General features: G+C 51.1%; 1 protein-coding gene across 1 annotated transcript in view; it reads left to right on the forward strand.

The window, feature by feature from the left end:
* The window catches only part of Guca1anb (GUCA1A neighbor), a 66280-nt gene extending 53452 nt beyond the window's left edge, over nucleotides 1–12828 (forward strand). The window contains exon 3 of the mRNA XM_048805314.1: nucleotides 12313–12828. Coding sequence (XP_048661271.1) covers nucleotides 12313–12639 — 327 coding nt within the window. The 3' untranslated portion in view covers nucleotides 12640–12828. The remainder of the gene's footprint in view (nucleotides 1–12312) is intronic.
* The last annotated feature ends 6829 nt before the right edge of the window (nucleotides 12829–19657 follow it).

Consider the following 19657-nt stretch of genomic DNA (forward strand, 5'->3'; position numbering starts at 1 on the left):
GAAAGATAAACTAATAAAAGTGGCTGGGTACCATGTACACACCTATAATTCTACGGACTGGGGAGGCTGAGACAGGGGGTTGGCAAGTTTGAGGCCAACCTCAGCAACATAGTGAGACCCTGCTTTTAAGGGCTGAGGGTGGGGCACAGTGGTGCACACCTGTAATCCCAGAGGCTCAGGAGGCTGAGGCAGAAGGATTGTATAGTTCAAAGCCAGCCTCAGCAATTTAGTGAGGCCTTAAGCAATTTAGCAAGACTCTGTCTCAAAATAAAAAATAAAAAGGGCTGGGGATGTGGTTCAGTGGTTAAGTGGCCCTATTATTTAGAAAAATAAAATAAAAACAGAAAGGGCTGGGGATATAGCTCAGGGGCAGAGGATCCCTGAGCTCAATCCCTAATACCACTGAAATAAATAAAAAAACTACTGAAAGTGGTTATTTGGGGAAGGCTGGGGGAAATTTTTTTTTTAATTTCAAATATAATAAATACATTTCCTATTAAAAACTAAGGAAGGAATAACTAGTTTGGCCTGCAAGAGGCCTGCTGCCCAGTGTGGTCCTGAATCAACAGCATCTGTATCACCTGGGATCTCAGAAATGTGTAATCTCAGGCCCCTGCCAGACTGTGGGCCACCTCTCTGAGCCCATGTTCATCTCCAAATGAGCTATTAATTTAAGGTCATAATGAGACATAATGAATTGATGGATTACCCAACAGAGAAGCTGTGTTTTAATAAAGACCCCAGGATATTCAGGTGCACGTGAACATTTGAGAGGCTACCCCACAGACTAACAGGCCTGTAAGCATTTGAGGCCAAGTTCCCAGGGGCAGAGTCAGGCCTAATTCTCTGTCCAGCTCAGCACCAAGTGCTGTCACCACTCAGTCTCAACTCCTGTCATCTAATAACACCACACACCTGCTCCTCCAGTAAGAGAAACAATCAAATAACAGACAAAAGCCCAATCATATAATTAAACCTTTGCTCAGCGATTACTCATTAAACTCCGAGTGCCGACTCTACTGGTCAGCTCTGGAATGTGGGGTGGGATTGGGGCCTGGAAGTTGCTCTCTCCTGAGACCCAGTTATGCCTTTGTCATGTCGGTGGTCTTTCCTCCAACACAGCAGGGAGAGTGGAACCTGAGTGGAAAAGGTCAGGCAGAGACATCCTCAGGGACACCTTCACCCCTGGGTCTCTGCAGCTAACTCTCCAGGAGCAAACATCAGCAACTCATCACCCCAAAGCCCAGATGATAACACACTGCAGACCATCTTGCCCAGCGTCTTGTTCCCAGGCAGGACACATCCCAGATTAGCTCCTGAAAGGTTTCTTAGGTCAGTGGTGGGGTGCTGAGGTGTGGGGGCTTGGGAGTGTCCAGTCCACCTACTTCAACTCCCCTCTGGTTTGGGGGGCCACTCCCCCCTCTCCTGAGAGGGGGCTCAGGGACACTCACTTAGCTGATGCCTGAGGGCATGGCATCTAAGTCTGCCTGGCTGGGGAGCACTGTTTGGAGGTGCTGGAAAGACACGCACCTCTCTTTTTATATGTGGGCTCTGTTGATGGGATTGTGACCCTGGTGAGATCCTTGGCTGCAGACTAGGTTTGAATCCTGGCTCAGGTACACCTCTAGGGTGTGATCCTCCCCACATCCTTCCTCCCTGAGCCTCACTTTGTTAGTATGTAGAACAGGGACTGGGAACATAAGGATGTGATGTGACTCAGTGAGAGAGTGAGTGAAGGTACCAGCAGAGGGCCAGATGCTGTGGTGTGGGGATGTCATCCTGACTGAGGCAGGAGGAGTGCAAGTTCAAGACCATTCTGGGCAACCTAGAGAGACCCTGTCTCAAAAAATAAAAAGGGCTGAGGATGTAGCTCAGTGGTAGAGCTCCTGGTTTAAATCCCCAGTACTGCAAAGACAGACAGACAGACAGACACACACACACACACACACACACCCCAGTAGGAGGGTCTGCTCAGCACTCAGCCCTGAGCACTCCCTCCCCATCCCCGGCCCTGACTTTGGGTGGGACAGAGGTCATCAGAGCCTGTAAGAGAGCAGTGTCAATCAGCCAAGAACCCTAAGAAGAGGGGATTGGGGAGGGGAAGACAGCGTGGGGCAGGCATCTACAAGGTCACCTTGAAGATTAGGTAAAAATATTCTATTACAAAACATCCCACAATCTGAAATGTGTATTTCCATGTGCATGTGCACAGATACATTTTAAAAATTTGTTTTTTATATTTATTTTTTAGTTATAAAAAATAAAATATGTAGGTGGATAGTTATAAAAAAAATATATAGGTGGACACAATATCTTTATTTTATTTTTATGTGGTGCTGAGGATCGAACCCAGTGCCTCACGCATTCTAAGCGAGCTCTATACCTCTGAGCCACAACCTCAGCCCTAATAAATTAATTAAGTACAAAATGTAAGAACCAAAATTCTGGCCTGGGGGTGTAGCTTGGAGGTAGAGCACTTGCCTGGCATTGTGCAGGGCCCTGGATTTGATCCCCAGAACCACAGCGGATTGGGGAAGGATGGCCCAAGTCCAGTGCTACAGCACACACTTGTAATTCTAGCTACTTGGGAGGCTGAGGCAGGAGGATCTCTTGGGCCCAGGAGCTCTAGGCCACTCTGGGCAACACAGTGAGACCCTGTCTCAAAAATAAAGGGCCATAGATGGGATGATATTGCAGCATTGTTTATGGGGATGGAGAGTTGGAGGCACCTGGGGGTCCATCTCAGGGAGCAGAGAGGTAAAATGTGGACACTGTCCAAGGAGGACTGCACAGCGATCGGAAGCAAGGGATGGATGCTCACCCAGCAACAGGGATGAGCTTCAAACAGCAGGAAAGGATAAAATCTTCAGAACCCGACCAAGTAATAAACAGCAGAACGAGATCTAAAACACACACTACCGCTTAGGTAAATGAAACCACCTGCACACAAGACAACAGTATATATTTTGTGAGAACACTTGAGCAAAAAGATAGTCAGTAAGCACATAGGAATGGTTGCCTCTGGCAGGGGCGGGGGGATGGAGATATAGGGGGGGAATTTACTCCGAGAGAGGAGGCCTTCACGGGCCAGGGGTAATAGTGCACCATAAAGCAAGGCATATGAATAATTCAGCTCTCTATATTTGAGGTACAACAAAGGAAAAACATGTAAGGATCAGAGAGATGAAGTAATTTGTCCAAATCACACAGCAGGTAAGAGGGGGTAGAGAAAATGTGCAAAGAACCAGGCCTACTTGGAGCAGGGCTGTAGCAGGACTCTGACAACCCCTGGTTGGCACCTTGGGGACAGAGATGACAGGAGGGGAGAAGCTATATATGTTGGGGGAGAGAGCAGTGGATCTTTCTGTGCTCCAGGCTGTTCTGAGCCTCAACATCTCTCCTCATCTTTCCCAAACACCCGCTGAGCACTCTGGGGTGTGGAGCACAGTCCTTACCTCCCCGGAAATCTCATAATGAACAAAATGAGGTTGTGGCTGGAATGGAGAGGGGAAGCCCAAAGGGAGCTTCCAGGGGTTGAATCAGCACGGCCTGGAGTTCAGCAGCAACCACGACCTAACTCACAGCAACGCCTGACTACAGGATGGCTCAGTGATCACTGAGCTTTCAAGGAAACTCTACTATCCTCACTTTGCAGATCAGGAATTAAGGCACAGAGAGGTTAAGTAACTTGTCCAAGTCACCCAGCTGAGAAGAGCTGGGATCGGAACTCAGTTGGAGTGGGTCCAGAAGTCAGAATCTTTTTTCCCCCCTAGTGCTGGGGATGCAAACGCTCTACCACTGAGTTATACTCCCAGTCCCAAGGTCTTACAGATGACCCGTGATCTTAGCCAAAAAACTGAGAAGCAATACAATTTATGAACGAAATAAGACAGAGACAGCTTGTCTGGGTCGTGTCTTCCTGAAGCAGATTCCTCAGCACTGCCCCTTCTTGAGTTTCCCCAGTGAGGCTTGAATGGCCTGAGCTTGGGACCCTGGTGTCAGATGCCAGTGCTATGGTCAGACAGCAGGTCCCTGCCTGAGGGCCTCAGGATGTAATTCAGTTCACCCACGATCACACGTCCAAGGCGAAGGGACACACTGTCTTCAGGGTACACAAACGGAAAAGGGGGCCCAGCGAGGGGGAAGCACTTGTCTCAGGTCACCCAGGCTTCCTGGCTGTCAGCCAACATCCCACCCCTTTTGCTGAGACTAAGCGTGTGTTGATGGTGGCTCTTGCTCCCCAGCTCCTTCAGGCCCCAGGCTGGGAGCCAGGCCGCTTTTCCAGAGCTGGAAGGAAGGCCACTCTGCCCAGAAGGCCACGTCCCCATTCCCCTTCCCTCCCAAGCAGCACCTCATTGCCCTGAGCTCTGGAGACCAGGTGAGGGGCTCTGTGGGGCAGTCCTGATGGCTGGGACTGTTCCTCCTCCCTGCCCAGCCTCCCAGCCTCCTCGAAATTAGGGGTCATTACCATCAGGGTGTGAGATCTAGGCACAGCCCACAAGCCAGCAACACCCCAACTTCTAACCTGCCCATGGGCCCCAAAGTCCACCCCGTCACCAACAGTCAGTGCTGACGTGGTGCCAGGAGGGGGAAAAAAGGCCACACTTGGCAGAGGGCACGATGGCACAGGCTTGTTCTGTCTCCTTCCTCCTGGTCCTCCTCCACCACCCCTTCGGACCCCAAGGAGAAGCCCACATGGTTCCTATTGAGGGATTTCTGACACTCCTGGGAGATGCTGGCCAAGGATGGCCCTGGGGAGCCAGGACCCCAGGGAGGTAGTGAGGACCTGGCTTTTGAAATGAGGGACAGGGAAGTGCAAACGGCCACCTACATATCAATCCAATTGATATGTAGGGTACCCACTATAATGAGAGCTAATATTTATGGAGTGCATGCTCTGTGCCAAGAACTGCCCCGAGTGCTTTGCCCAGCCCTGTTAGGTACACTTTAGTCTACCCATTTAACATATGAGGAAACAGAAGTCCAAAGAAGGTCTAGTTTGCCCAAACTTTCATACTGGTCAAATGGTGGAGCCAGGATTCAAGTTCAAGTCTAACTCCTGGGTCTGCAATCAATCTATCCTCTCTACCACAGCCAGTCACCAAGCAGCCAGCCATCTGTCTACCCATCGACCCATCCCTTCATCTCCCCTGTTTAAAGCAGTCCAGGAGAAGAGGCAGCCCATGCAGTGACTCAGAGGATGGAGAGCCGGGTGTGTGTAAAAATGAGCTACTGCAGAGTGAAGAAAAGATACAAGGGACGAGGCCACAGAGGTGGATCAGGAGGGTCAGCCTATCTACCACCCACTGACCAGGCCCATCTGCCTCCCCAGTCACCCTCCCACCCTTGTCTGTCCATCCATTCATTCACCCATCCATCCATTTACCCACCCACCCATCCATCCACCCACCCATCCACCCATACACTCACCCACCCATCCATCCATCCACCCATCTATCCACCCACCCATCCATCTACCATCCACCCATCCATTCACCCACCCACGCATCTACCCATCCACCCATCTATACACCCACCCATCCATCCACCCATCTAACCATCCATCCATCCACCCACCCATCCATCCATCCACCTACCCACCCACTCATCTATCCATTAATCTATCCACTCACCCATCCACCATCCATCATCCATGCACCCATCCATCCATCCATTCTATTGCTGTTATTTGAAAGGTAAGTAGGTAGATGAGAAAGAAAAGAGAGAGAGAGAGAGAGAGAGAGAGAGAAGAGAGCATAGAGATAGCAGGGAACAGTCCCTTTCTGACAGTGATTTCTTACGACAAGCTGGGGAGCTATGGAGACACCAGGCCCTCTGGAGTTCCCTGAATTACTAGGATGATCTTACCCCACCGCCCACCACCCATCACCCACAGTTTGGAGGTTCTAGGGGTTTGTGGGAAGAGGGGATAGCAGAGTGGGCCAGGGTCAAGACTAAAAGACCCCTGCAAGTCCTGAAACTCCAGTCCCAGCCCTGACCTGGGTCTCCTTAGGAAGACAGGATTGTGTTGTAAAGGGATGTCACAATGCCCCCCTGGTGCAATGCCCCTGGTGCCTTCACCTTGCCACCAGTCCCTGGGAGTCCCAGGAGCCCCTGACCACCAGACGCTCCAGCTTACCATCAAGGAAGGCCCAGATCAAGGATGTCCAAGGTGGGGTGAGGTCATAGGGCTGGAGCCAGGCAGCTCAAGGTCACGAGAAATGTGGAGGTCAGGAAGGAGAATGAGGGCCCCAGCCAGGCCACTTGTGTGGGAGCCAGGCTTCTTACAAAAGGCAGCTGCCAGGGCTACTGCCTGACACGGATTCTCCTCCTAGGGGCTCTGTGTCCCCTTGGGGCACGGGAAGTGGGCCACTGTCCAACTCTTCTCTACCTTCTGCTCCTTCACTTTCCCAACACACTTCCCACGTCATGTTCTAGGCAAATGTGCCATGGATAATAATAAGGGCTCAGGTCTAGCACAGTAGCATACGCCTATAATCCTAGCTACTGGAGAGGCTGAGACAGGAGGATTGCAAACAAATTTGAGGCCAGCCTGGGCAACTTCAGGAGACACTGTCTTCAGGAGACACTGTCTTTTTTTTTTTAAAGAGAGAGAATTTTAATGTTTATTTTTTAATTATCGGCAGACACAACATCTTTCTTTGTACGTGGTGCTGAGGATCGAACCTGGGCCGCACGCATGCCAGGCGAGCGCGCTACCGCTTGAGCCACATCCCCAGCCCTAGGAGACACTGTCTTAAAAAAAAAAAAAAAAAAAGCCTGGGTGTGTCTCAGTGGTGGAGAGCCCTCGGCTCCGTCCCTAGTACTACAGAAAACCAAAGCAAAACAGCCAAGGTTTATTCAGTGCTTAAGGAGTCTGGGCATTTCACCTGGATTAGCGCACAGTAGGCCTCTGATATTCATTCTCTTGTTATTCTCACTTTATCAGTGGAGAAACTGAGGTACAGAGGATTATAATTTGCCCAAAGATCAGGCAGCTCGTGGGGGCTGTGGAATTTGGTCCCGGCAGCTGGCTGTGGGGTCCTGTGCTGTCCAGTCTCAGGAGGCAGCGAGGCCCATAGCTGGCCTCCTGCAAGACTGATCATGACACCTGCACTGGCTTCCACGGGCCCCCTGCCAGGGCACCCCTGGCCAGCCGGTGGAGCAGATAGCCTTAGCATCCCCATCTTGCCGACGGAGCAAATGCAGCTCAAAGAGGTCCAGCAACTTACCCAAAGTTGTCTGACCTGTGAGGTCAGGGTCAGGCCTGGAGCTTGACTTTCAGGCTGCAAAGGCACATTCAGGCACATTCCACAGCGGCCGGTGCCCAGGAGGCTTTACCTGCCTCAGCCAGAGCTGGTTGCTATTTGCCTTTCCTTCTTTCTTTCTTTCTTCCTTCCTTCCTTCCTTCCTTCCTTCCTTCCTTCCTTCCTTCCTTCCTTCCTTCCTTCCTTCCTTCCTTCCTTCCTTCCTTCCTTCCTTCCTTCCTTCCTTCCTTCCTTCCTTCCTTCCTTCCTTCCTTCCTTCCTTCCTTCCTTCCTTCCTTCCTTCCTTCCTTCCTTCCTTCCTTCCTTCCTTCCTTCCTTCCTTCCTTCCTTCCTTCCTTCCTTCCTTCCTTCCTTCCTTCCTTCCTTCCTTCCTTCCTTCCTTCCTTCCTTCCTTCCTTCCTTCCTTCCTTCCTTCCTTCCTTCCTTCCTTCCTTCCTTCCTTCCTTCCTTCCTTCCTTCCTTCCTTCCTTCCTTCCTTCCTTCCTTCCTTCCTTCCTTCCTTCCTTCCTTCCTTCCTTCCTTCCTTCCTTCCTTCCTTCCTTCCTTCCTTCCTTCCTTCCTTCCTTCCTTCCTTCCTTCCTTCCTTCCTTCCTTCCTTCCTTCCTTCCTTCCTTCCTTCCTTCCTTCCTTCCTTCCTTCCTTCCTTCCTTCCTTCCTTCCTTCCTTCCTTCCTTCCTTCCTTCCTTCCTTCCTTCCTTCCTTCCTTCCTTCCTTCCTTCCTTCCTTCCTTCCTTCCTTCCTTCCTTCCTTCCTTCCTTCCTTCCTTCCTTCCTTCCTTCCTTCCTTCCTTCCTTCCTTCCTTCCTTCCTTCCTTCCTTCCTTCCTTCCTTCCTTCCTTCCTTCCTTCCTTCCTTCCTTCCTTCCTTCCTTCCTTCCTTCCTTCCTTCCTTCCTTCCTTCCTTCCTTCCTTCCTTCCTTCCTTCCTTCCTTCCTTCCTTCCTTCCTTCCTTCCTTCCTTCCTTCCTTCCTTCCTTCCTTCCTTCCTTCCTTCCTTCCTTCCTTCCTTCCTTCCTTCCTTCCTTCCTTCCTTCCTTCCTTCCTTCCTTCCTTCCTTCCTTCCTTCCTTCCTTCCTTCCTTCCTTCCTTCCTTCCTTCCTTCCTTCCTTCCTTCCTTCCTTCCTTCCTTCCTTCCTTCCTTCCTTCCTTCCTTCCTTCCTTCCTTCCTTCCTTCCTTCCTTCCTTCCTTCCTTCCTTCCTTCCTTCCTTCCTTCCTTCCTTCCTTCCTTCCTTCCTTCCTTCCTTCCTTCCTTCCTTCCTTCCTTCCTTCCTTCCTTCCTTCCTTCCTTCCTTCCTTCCTTCCTTCCTTCCTTCCTTTCTTTCTTTCTTTCTTTCTTTCTTTCCTTCCTTCCTTCCTTCCTTCTTTCTTTCCTCCTCCTCCTCCTCCTCCTCCTCCTCTTCTTTTCCTTCTTCTTTCCTTCTCCTTCTTCTTCCTTTTTCCTTCTTTCCTTCTCCTTCTTCTTCCTTTTTCTTTCTGGTATGGAAATTGAACCCAGAGATGCTCTACAGTGGAGCCATATCCCCAGCCCTTTTTATTTTTTATTTGGGGATAGGATTTTATAAGTTGCCCAGAAGGTGGGATTGTGGCCTTCCCCCTCCCCCTGCATTTCAACAGGGCTCAAGACCTTCCACCAAAGAATCAGGCACCACTGTGGATTGTGCCATGCACCTGGCCTGGAGGAGTTGAGAGCGTGGGCTGCTCTCCTAGACCTGCCGTGCTACCATGTGGGAGATCTTGAGGCCCTGCTTGCTGCTCTAGGTCCTGGTAGCAGGACACACACCCCCCGGCAGCTGCACATCTAGAAGGCCTTGGGGTCTGCCAGCAGAGGTGGGGACATGAAGGCAGAGCTCCCTTTGGATTCCTCCGGTGGCTCTAGCTTGAACCCCAAATGAAAACAGGGAGGCGGGGTTCAGAAGGGAGGGAGGAGCTACAAGCCCCTCTACTTGCCCTTTAGCCTTTCTTGCTCCCTACAGAATGGGAGGCGTAGGTGAGAGAAGCAGATGAGGTGATGGGCGTCTTCTTCAGAGCCTAGAACCCAGGGTTTCTCAGCCTTTGTTCTAGTGATCTTGTGTGCTGTGTAGTTCATGCTCATGGGACTGCCCTGGGCACAGAAGGATGTGCAGCAGCCACCCTGGCCTGTACCCACTCGCTGTGTCAACCAAAAATGTCTCTAGAAATTGCCAACCCTTTGAGAACCACTGATCTAAATTCATTCTCTCTCTCTCTGTCTCTCTCTCCACACACACACACACACACACACACAGCCTTTGGCAGGGAGGATGTGAGAGGGAGGAGATTGTTCAATGAAACCAGATGTTAACCTGGAAAGTATGCAGCCAGGCCCCGCCCTCCCTTCCCGGTGCCTGGCTGGGCCCTGGAAGGAGCCCGTGTTCTCAGCCGACTGCTGCGTTAGTCATTTGGAGCCTGGCTTGGTCCCTGGAAAGGGCAGGGCAAGGCTAGGGCTGCCTGGGCTCCCTCTTCCTCCTTCCCCTTCCTCCTTTCCTTCTCCCCTCCTTTCTCATTTTTCTCTTCCTTCTCTCTCTTCCTTCTCTTCCAGGACCAGTTTCCCAGTGTCTGTCCAGAGTGTCTTGTCCTTGGATGTGCTGGGGGCCCTATATGTTTGCGGTGGTAGTAGCTGCATTTCAGGCAGAGCTCACAGGCAGACCCAGGGCAAGCTGGCCCAAGCCAGGGCCTGTGCTGGGTGGAAAGGGAGGCCAGCGTTGAAATCCTGGGCCGCTCACTAGCTAGTCTTGGGGCTTCTGCAAGGAAGTTACCCACAATGTCACAAACTGTGAATGTAGACCAATGCTTAGGAATCTCTGAGCCTCAGTTTCATCATCTGAAAAGTGGAAGCAACATCTCAAGTGGCCCTTAGGAGCTTTTGCAGACCCAAGCAGCTAGTGCCTGGCACTTGGTAGGTGCTCAGTCTTGTTGGCAAGAGCATCTGCCTTCCCTCTGCATGGTCTTGGGTCAATTTCCTGCAACCATTTGAAGCACTCTGGCACTGGCTTCCTAGGCAAAGGGTTCAGGTGGCCAAGGTGGCCAGCTCCCATACTTTGGAGTATGATGAGAAAAGCAGAACACCCAGGGTGCAAACCTGGAGGAGGAGACCACAGGGCACTTGCACACACGCAGAATGACTGCTTCTTTCTAGTTTGTGTGCCTACACACCCTGGTCCTTCCCAGCTAAAGACACCATCCTGGGAGGAGTGGCAAAGGAGCCACAAGACAGGTGACAGGACATAGGTAGACTTAAGTGCAGGGAGGGGGTCAAGAAAGCTGCTGGGCCTGGAAGGATAAGAGCAATTTTGAAATGGGTGTGTATAGTCATGGGTCACTTAGCCACGAGGACAGTTCTGAGAAGTACACTGCAGTTTTGATGTTCAAACATGGAACATGGTGGTGCACTAACCCAAACGAAGATGACTATGGATCACTGATCTGGCTGGGTATCTTGACTCTATGTAAACACAGGTGGGAACCAATAGGAGCAAAAACTGTCTTGGAAGAAAGCCCTGGGCAGGATTGGGTGGGGGCAAGCAGTTTGTAAATTAAATGCCAAAGGAGCTGCATCTTGACTCAAACCCATGGGGATCTCTTTTGTAAGAAGATAGGGGCTCACTTTCCACCAATTAACTCCACAAACTAGTAGTGTCAGGGGTGCTTCAACACTGAGCCACATCCACAATTTTTTTATTTTTATATTTTGACACAGGGTCTCACGAAGTTGCCTAGGTAGATCCTTGCTAAGTGGCTGGTGCTGGCCTCTAACTTGCCATCCTCCAGCCTCAGCCTCCTGAGTCACTGGGATTACGGGTTTGCACCATTGCACCCTGCAAGCTAAGGGTTCTATTGCAGTGCCTGAAGGCTGGAGATCTGTGAGGCTGGGCAGGGAAGAAATGGTCCCCAACACAGTTCAAAGCTGGGGCAATGGAATCAAGCCAGCCTCCTACACATGGAGGGGGACGGTCACTTATAAGAACCTTGTCCTTTGGGTTGAGGACTGACCCCATAATAAAATGACTGTCTAGCACTGGGGAGGTGATGTGGCGTTTGAAGGGGGAACAAGACAGCTTGATGACGGGACAGTCAAGAAGGGTGGTGACAGAGGACCAAAGAAATGTCAGGACAATGTGACAAAATGTGACAGTGTCGGGGGGGGGGTCCTTAGAAAACGGTAGACATCAAAGCATAGTTCATGAAGAAGGGTGGTTAAGGGGCGGTGAGGAGACACACCTGGTAACAATGAGAGGTGTTCTAAAATGGAATGAGCCTGAAGCTTGGAAGGTGAGCCGCCCCTCACTAGAATTCTCATTTATTGAGCACTCTCTAAATACCGTGCCTGGGAGCGAGAGGAGCAGGATTTGGGCAGCTGTTATGTCGAGAGTTAGGAGATGGAAAGATGAACAAGAGAGCTTTCCCTTCAGAGCCCAGGGTATCATGGGTGAGGACTCGCCTAGGGAAGGGGAGGCAGGCATGCAGGCTGGGGGCAGGCTGAGCACGGGCTGGGGTCTGCAATAGGAGATGTGGCCAGGGAACCACAGGGGGACCAGCATGGCCAGAGCCCAGGGCGGGGGAGGGATGGCCAGCTGCAGAGTCAACACCTTGCATTCTGGGCCAGGGGCTCTGGGCTTTATTTTCTTTGAGGAGGAGGGTCCGAGGATCTGGCCATGAACTCTGGATTGAGCGGAAGCACAGGCTGAAGAAATTGGGGGATGGGGGGGTTGATAGGAAGCTGCAGTGACCTGGCAGAGGAGGGCCAAGTGCAGCCACGTGGGGGACTGACTGTGGGGATGGAGGGGGAAGCGCTGAGGAGGGCCGCCAAGTTCCCAGCCTCTGTGAGCGGGCAGGTGTCTGCAGGAGGTCTGCAGGAGCAGGGCGTGTGATCAGGGGACCTTGAAAATTCTCCTGTGGTCTGGAGGAACCTGGGCCGTGCTCCTGGGTGGCTCTGGGGGCTTCCGCACAGTGGCCCAGTCTCCTCCCTCCTGCCCCTGGCCCTAGCAGTCGAGGTCCCAAAGCCCCACTCTCACTTTCTCTTCTTCTCAGGACTCACAGAAACCAGGACCCAGAGATGGGCCAAAGACACCATCAGGCAAAAAAGTGAGGGCACCATCCTCACTCTTGTCCCGGAAATGGAAGCTCGACCGCGAGCAGTGTCTGGCAATGGCCTACGTGCCAGTCGTGGTGGCCCCTCAGGGGCAGAAGGTGGACAAGCAGAGGTTCAGTTTCTACACTTCCCAGTATTCCAATTCCCTGAACCCCTTCTACACCTTGCAGAAGCCTACCTGTGGCTACCTGTACCGCAGGGACACCGACCACACCCGCAAGCGCTTTGACGTGCCTCCTGCCAACCTGGTCTTGTGGTCCCCCTAGGCCTGTGACAGCCAGAAGCCCCTGCCTTGCACCCTCACCCCTGTGACTCTGGGTCCCAGAGGAGAAGGGCTGCTCACTCCTGGAGGAGCGATGTCTATTTGGGAAAAGCCAGCTGTGTCATGCCCCACTGTTGACAATGGAAAGAGAGGTCTCTCAGCAGCAATTAAAGCTTGTACTTCCTTTCCCTGGCATCTGAATGGGTGGCTGTGGGCTGGTAAACGGAGGCCATGGCGGGTGGTATAGCAAGGTCATGTCCAGGGGGGTCAGTTCCATGACCCCAAGAGTTACCCCAACCCCTCTGTAGAGCCCACCCTGGCCCCACAGCCCCATGGGCCGGGCGTGGCAACCCTTCCAGAGATAAGAGATTCACCAGCTGACCCTTGATTTCATGAGGTGTCTTACCTGAGGTTGGAGCAGCCACTGGAGAATGGGAGGAACTGCAGGAAGAACACGCCATCTTTTGGAGGACTCTCCCTGCCCCAGTTCTAAATGCAGAGGTCTCTTCTGCCTTGTGGTTTGCTGGTGAGGGATGAAGGCCCCATCCCAGGTCCTTCCTCTGGTCCAAAAGAGCTGTCCAAGACTAATTAGGCTCACGGGCCAAGGGGCGTGGGAGGGGAGTGGGGGCAGATGGTGCTCACTCAGAGCAGTGGCCAAGTGAGCCTCTGGCCATGGCCCACCAGGGACACTCCATGGTGAGCTGGGGCTGGCTCACATCGGCCTGTGAAAGCTGGTTGTGTCCATCTCTTCTCAACTCCAATGACCAGTGACTTCCTGAAATCATCCATGGCAAGAGGGTTTATGCCAAGGAAATTGGCAAATACCTACACATTGGAGATTTTTGTTTTTTTTCCCCAATGAGTGAGTCAACGTTTGCCGGCAGGCCACGGTTTCGTTCCTGGGAATCACATCTCACAGGGCATAGCTATGGCAGAATGTGCAATGGAGCATAATTCTTGCACACAAGAGGCTGGTCTTGTGGGAGGAAGAGGGACCAGATGCTTTCTAGATCAGGTTGCCCTGTCTCCTTTCTCTGAAAAGAAGATGGTAGGCGGAGACGAAGGGAGAACCCCTAGAGAGAGGCTGCCTGACACCTGAGAATCCAAGCATTTGTCTGCTGGCTCAGGCTCTCTTTCAAGTTTGAGGCTTTCCCCAAATGCCTGGAAATCTTTGGCTGGAACCAGGCCACTTGGCATCCCCTTTGCCTGGTTGTTGGTGTTTAAGGAGCTAAGCCTGGGAAGGAGCCGGGGTGGTGCCCACAGACCAGGGCTTTTCTGGTCCAAATCTCCAGAATAACCTTCAACCAGGGTCAGGAGGGGATCGACCCTTAGAGATGCCTGTTTTTCTGCCCTATGGGCATCTGGGGAACTCATTTCCCCTTGTCAAACTTTTTTTTTTTTTTTTTGTACCGGGGATTGAACCCAGGGGCACTTAACCACTTAGCCACTTTTTATTTTTTATTTTGAGACAGGGTCTTGCTAAGTTCCTTAGAGCCTTGCTAAATTACTGAGGCTGACTTTGAATTCATGATCCTCCTGCCTCAGCCTCCCACGCATTGGGATTACAGGCGAGGGCCACCATGCCCAGCTCTTTGTCAAACTTTTGGTCCTATTTTTTACCCCACACACCTGGCATCCCAGCCCTCAGGAACACCTGGTGCAGTCCCATCCTGAGCCCCTGAATCTGCAGCAGGATGAGGTTCAAGTTTACCTCCATCTCCTCCTCTTAGAAGCATTCAGATTTCAACTTTCTTCACTCTGATAAGACGGATACCATTTGCCCAGCTGCCTTCTATATCCAACATTTTATTTAGAACCTTTTGTCTGCTGTCTTTTTTATTTCTGGTAACTTTTTTTTTTTAGAAAAATGCATTTATTGCTATCTTAGTAGGATTTTGAGAAGAAGCAGAGATAAATGAGAGTTTTCAGTGTATAAACCTAAAGTCTTATTCACCCAATCAGACATTCTTCCTACAGACACTGAAGTCTCTGTCCTTGAGATGCAAAGATATGACCAAGAATCCTCGCCACCCTTCCAGACTGTGCAACCTCCATGGGGTGTTGGGCAGGTGTTGGTCCCCAGGAGTCTGCACAGGAGGGTAGAGCATCCTTTGCTCTCCTGGAGGATGGCGCCCCCTTGAGGTTCACCTTAGTGGAGCAGCCACCAGGGAAGTCCTTTGAAGAAGCTGGCTTAGGTCCCACCCAGACAAGAGGGTAAATAATCTGGGCTTTGGGCCCTGTTCTATTTCTGTGCAGTGAGAGTGGGTGGATGGGCACGTGGAGGGGGATGAGTCAGATCCGAGATGGCTGCCCCTCCTCCTGTCCCTTCCTGGACTGGCAACTGCCCCACCCACTTCCTCCCTCTCCTCAGTTCTATTCATCCTGGAGGATTCCCATCCTCTGTCCTTGGAGAGATTCCTGCAGGTGATGCAACCAGGGGAAGCCACTGGATCCCCTCCCTGGGTCAACTGTGCAATCCATACACTCCAGCCGGCCACCCCCTCAGGGCCACCTGGTGCACACCTCTTTCTGAGACCTTGGTATAGAGCCCAGTCCTGTCCTCTCCGACTTGCATCTATGTCTCAAGGGATCCCATTCCCCAGGCCTCCCACCCACAGGCATGAGCTCTCTTGTCAATGGACTGGTTAGATGTACAGCTGAAGTACAGGCCACTCGAATGAGGGCACTAAGAACAGAGGAGTGAGGCAGTGGCGGTGTCCCCAAAGAGCAGCACCGAGGGCCATCCTCCATGCCTAACAGGGAAAGGGGACAGGGCTGGTAGTGCAGGAGCCCGGGAGACGTGGCTGAAAGCAGAAGAAAGCCACCGCTGCTCAAACTGTGACTCGGAAGCCAGGGAGTGAGACACTGGACACCCTGGGCGGTTCTCTCCAGCCACCACCTGGCTCCTTCCAGTGCATCTCAGTGGATGACCCCAGGCTGAGCAAGGGTGCTCTTGTCCACAGATGCCGGTCGCCTGTGGCTCAGAGCTGGCCCAGAGTGGGGGGGAATGAACAGAACTACCCACCCCTGACCATGTGGACTAGGAGGCATCGGGTGCCGGGAGGACACAGGTGAATAAGGCAATGGTCTCTGCTCTCTGGGAGCCTCTGGGCTCCTGAAGGTAGGACAGCAAGAGGTAGCTGCTCAGAACCCCAGAAAGAAATGAATGTTTTGTGTCTTTGTTGAAGAGTGAAGGTGATCAGAGTCTGTGGTGACCTCCCACGGTTCCTGCCATTGTCCAGTCCCCTCCTTTGGAGTGTGGGTGAGATCTGGGACTTGCTTCTAACCCACAGCAAGTCCCAGGGTGTGGCAGAGGACTGGACGGCTCACCCTTGAGTAGGTCGCCTCCTATGAGACTCCACAGCAGATCGTAGGAGTCTTTTTAAAAAAAATTTTATTAGTTGGTGATGGACCTTTATTTCTATGTGGTGCTGAGAATGGAACCCAGTGCCTCACACATGCCAGGCAAGTGCTCTGCCACTGAGCCACGACCCCAGTCCCTCGTAGGAGTCTTTTTTTTTTTATTGGTTGTTCAAAACATTACAAAGCTCTTGGCATATCATATTTCATACATTAGATTCAAGTGGGTTATGAACTCCCATTTTTACCCCAAATACAGATTGCAGAATCACATCGGTTACACATCCACATTTTTACATAATGCCATATTAGTGACTGTTGTATTCTGCTACCTTTCCTATCCTCAACTCCTCGTAGGAGTCTTGATGAGACAGGCAGGCACTCTGGAAGTCACAGCCTGTAGACCTGAGTGCATCCAGCAAGAAACCAGGGGCCGCGGTCCCACGGCCCAGGAAGGGAATTCTGCCAACAGATGGAATCAGCCAGAAGTGAGCTCTTCCTAGGTTGAGTGGATGAAGACACAGCCCAGGTGGCCCCTGGGGGCAGCCGGGTGAGCCTCTGGGCCACGGGAACTGTAAGAGAATAAAAGTGTGTGGTTCTGAGCTGCTGTCCTTGGTGAGTTGTCTCAGCACTGACAACTGACGCAAAACCTTGGTTGTGCAAGGGGGAGCTCCTGCCGAGGCTCGGGAAGACAGGTGGAAGGTGGCTTTGTACCTGAAGGGGGAGGTGGACTGCAGTGGGCAGAGCTGGACAGGAGCCGCTGCCTCCTCCCCACCTGCCACAGCCAACGTTTGGGCCCAAGAGGACACCACAGGGAGCAGGTCTGGCTGGGCCCAAGCAAGCTGTCTGGAGGGCCCTCCCCACCCAGGTCTGGGGTGTGTTCAAAGTCGGGGTGTCTGCCCTGTGCACCCCACGTCCTTCCTTTAGTAGAGGTGAAACAACCCTGTTTGGATTCTTCAAAAATATCCATCCTCCTCGATTATGTGGATGACATATGTTCATTATGAACCATTAAAGGATGAGGACAAAATTTTTAAAATATATTTTCAGTTGTTGATAGACTATTTTCTTTATTTATATGTGGTGCTGAGGATCAACCCAGGGCCTCACATGTGCTAGTCAAGTGCTCTACCACTGAGCTACAACTCCAGCCCCAGGATGCAGACAATTTTTTAAAAAATATTTTTTAGTTGTAGATGGACACAATACCTTAATTTATTTATTTTTACGTGGTGCTGAGGATCCAACCTAGTGTCTCATACATGTGAGGCAAGCCCTCTGCTACTGAGCCACAACCCCAGCCCCAGACAATTTTTTTTTTAAAAACAAAGATTTAAAAAGTCACTGGTGGGCTGGGGATGTGGCTCAGTGGTAGAGCACTGGCCTAGCATGAGGCCCTGAGTCCCATTCTCAGAACCACATATGAATAAATGAATAAAATTTAAAGGTCTATCAACATAAACAAATTTTAAAAGTCACTGGTGACCCTCTGACCCAGAGACCATCCCTGTGGTGGTTTCCTGCAGTCACAGATCATTTGGCAGGGACAGCCCTGTGAACATGGGCCTCATTTTTTCGCCTTTCTCTCTGGTCTCTTTGCCCTTTGGATCCATTTGCTCAGAATAATGGGCAAAAAGAGTTGTGGGTTGGAGAGGAGAGAGAGCTGTCAGGGGGTTTATGATGGAAAAGATGAAAACTGACCAGGAAGAAAGCCCGGCTCCGAGAAGGCGGGGTCGCAGCACAGAGCTCCACCCCCACTCCCCCCGCCCCGCCCCCGGTTATATTTGGCAGGTGCCATCTGGATCCTAGGGAGCTCTCCGTCAAGGGGGGGGGGGCCCTCTCTGGGCAACCGTGGACCCGCTTCTGGTTGCTCTTATGTGTCATGAGTTGTTGACAGATGGTGTCCATCCAGAGAGGGACCACCGAGGCTGGGGGAACACCCATCCATCAGCGCTCCTCCAGCAGCCCAGGCCTTGGCTACTGCCCACGCATGCAGGGCCACCCCTCCTGGCTGGAAGGCTGTGGCTGTACTTCCGTCCCTCTGAGCTGACTGTCTCCAGGCCCTGGCCACCTGTCTGTCCAGTTCTCAGGGACTCTCTGAGGATCAATAGCCTGGCCACTGTTACTCAAACTTTCATAAAAATCACCATCTTCCTGGTGCCTCCATTCATAGAGTTGGAGTTTTTTGTTAAAGAGCGGGTTGTTTTTCAATAAAATGGGGAGAGGCTATGAATATTTTTATGGGCTCAGCAGCTCAACAACGATGAATGACATCTCCGGTTTTCTTGGTTTTTCCTTTTGTTTGTAACCTCAAGATCACAAGACGGCTGCTGCATTCCAGGTATCAGGTCCATACACAAGGCCAAGAGAAGGAAAAGGGTAGAACCAATTGCATCTTTCATCACTTTTTTTTTTAATCAAGAAAGCAAAGCTTTCCCAGAAACCCACAGTAGGCTTTAACTTACATCTCTTTGGCCAGAACCATGTTATGTGGCCACTCCTAGCTGCAAGAGAGACTAGCAAAACAATTTCTTGGTTTCCAGCCCCTTTAGTAGGGGCAGATGAGTGGGTGGGAGTTGGAAATGGGGTGGGGTCTAGGAAGCCTTTTTTTCTTTTTAATATTTTTTAGTTGTTCATGGACCTTTGTTTTTTATTTATTTGTATGCGGTGCAGAGGGTCAAATCCTCACACATGCTAGGCAAGCGCTCTACCACTGAGCCCCAGCCCAGCCTATAGGAAGGTTCTAACAATGGGTCTACCTTCCTCAGAGCCTGGCCAGAGCTGGTGAGTGTCCTGGTGGGTGACCCAGGTTGGGTGTCTGTTGTCATAAACGATTCTAACAGTCGAGGGTCCGTGGTGAACGGGGTTAAAGGCACAGCTGTCTGGAACCTAGGGACACTGGAGAGCCCAAGAGGCACCTAACTGCACTCATGTTCTAAAGTCAGCGGCATAGCCAACATGCTGCTGTGACAGGTACAAAATCATAAACAACGGCCAGTGTTTATGGGACAGTCACTCCATACCAGGACTGTCCTTGATAGTTTCCATGTATTAACTCACTTAAGCCTCCTAAGAGCCCTATGAAATGGCATCATTGTCCTCTTTTTAAGGAAGGCAACTAAAGCCCAGAGAGTTTAAGCCACTTGCTTGAGTTCACCCAGCCATAATGTGAGCAAGGAATAAACTGGTGTTGCTTTAATCCTTAGAGACTATTGAGGGCTTGCAGTAAAACCTAGCCCATTCTGAGATATTCAGGTAGGTACTCTGATATCTGATATGTTAGGCGTCCTAAAGATTGTATGTTATAGACCTGTATTTATATGCAATTGTATATTATTTATATGCAGTATATATTTGGGTTGTACAATTTACATGAATGTAAGTGCCTTTGTATTACACAGATACATGTATAAAAACTCTTCCTTACTCTGCACTCTCTGAAGAAAAAGAGCTTTGCAGCCAGGAGTAAAGAATCCTCTCCTCCTACAGAATGGGAAGAAATCTTTACCACACCCACCTCATATCAAGCACTAATCTCCAGGATATATAAACAACTCAAAAAACAAGCAAGCAAGCAAACAAACAAACAAAAAAACAAATAACCTGATCAATAACTGGGCTAAGGAACTGACTTCACAGAAGAAATACAATAGATCAGTGAA

The sequence above is a fragment of the Marmota marmota genome, unplaced genomic scaffold (genome assembly GCF_001458135.2).
Source record: "Marmota marmota marmota unplaced genomic scaffold, marMar, whole genome shotgun sequence".
Classification (NCBI taxonomy): domain Eukaryota; kingdom Metazoa; phylum Chordata; class Mammalia; order Rodentia; family Sciuridae; genus Marmota; species Marmota marmota.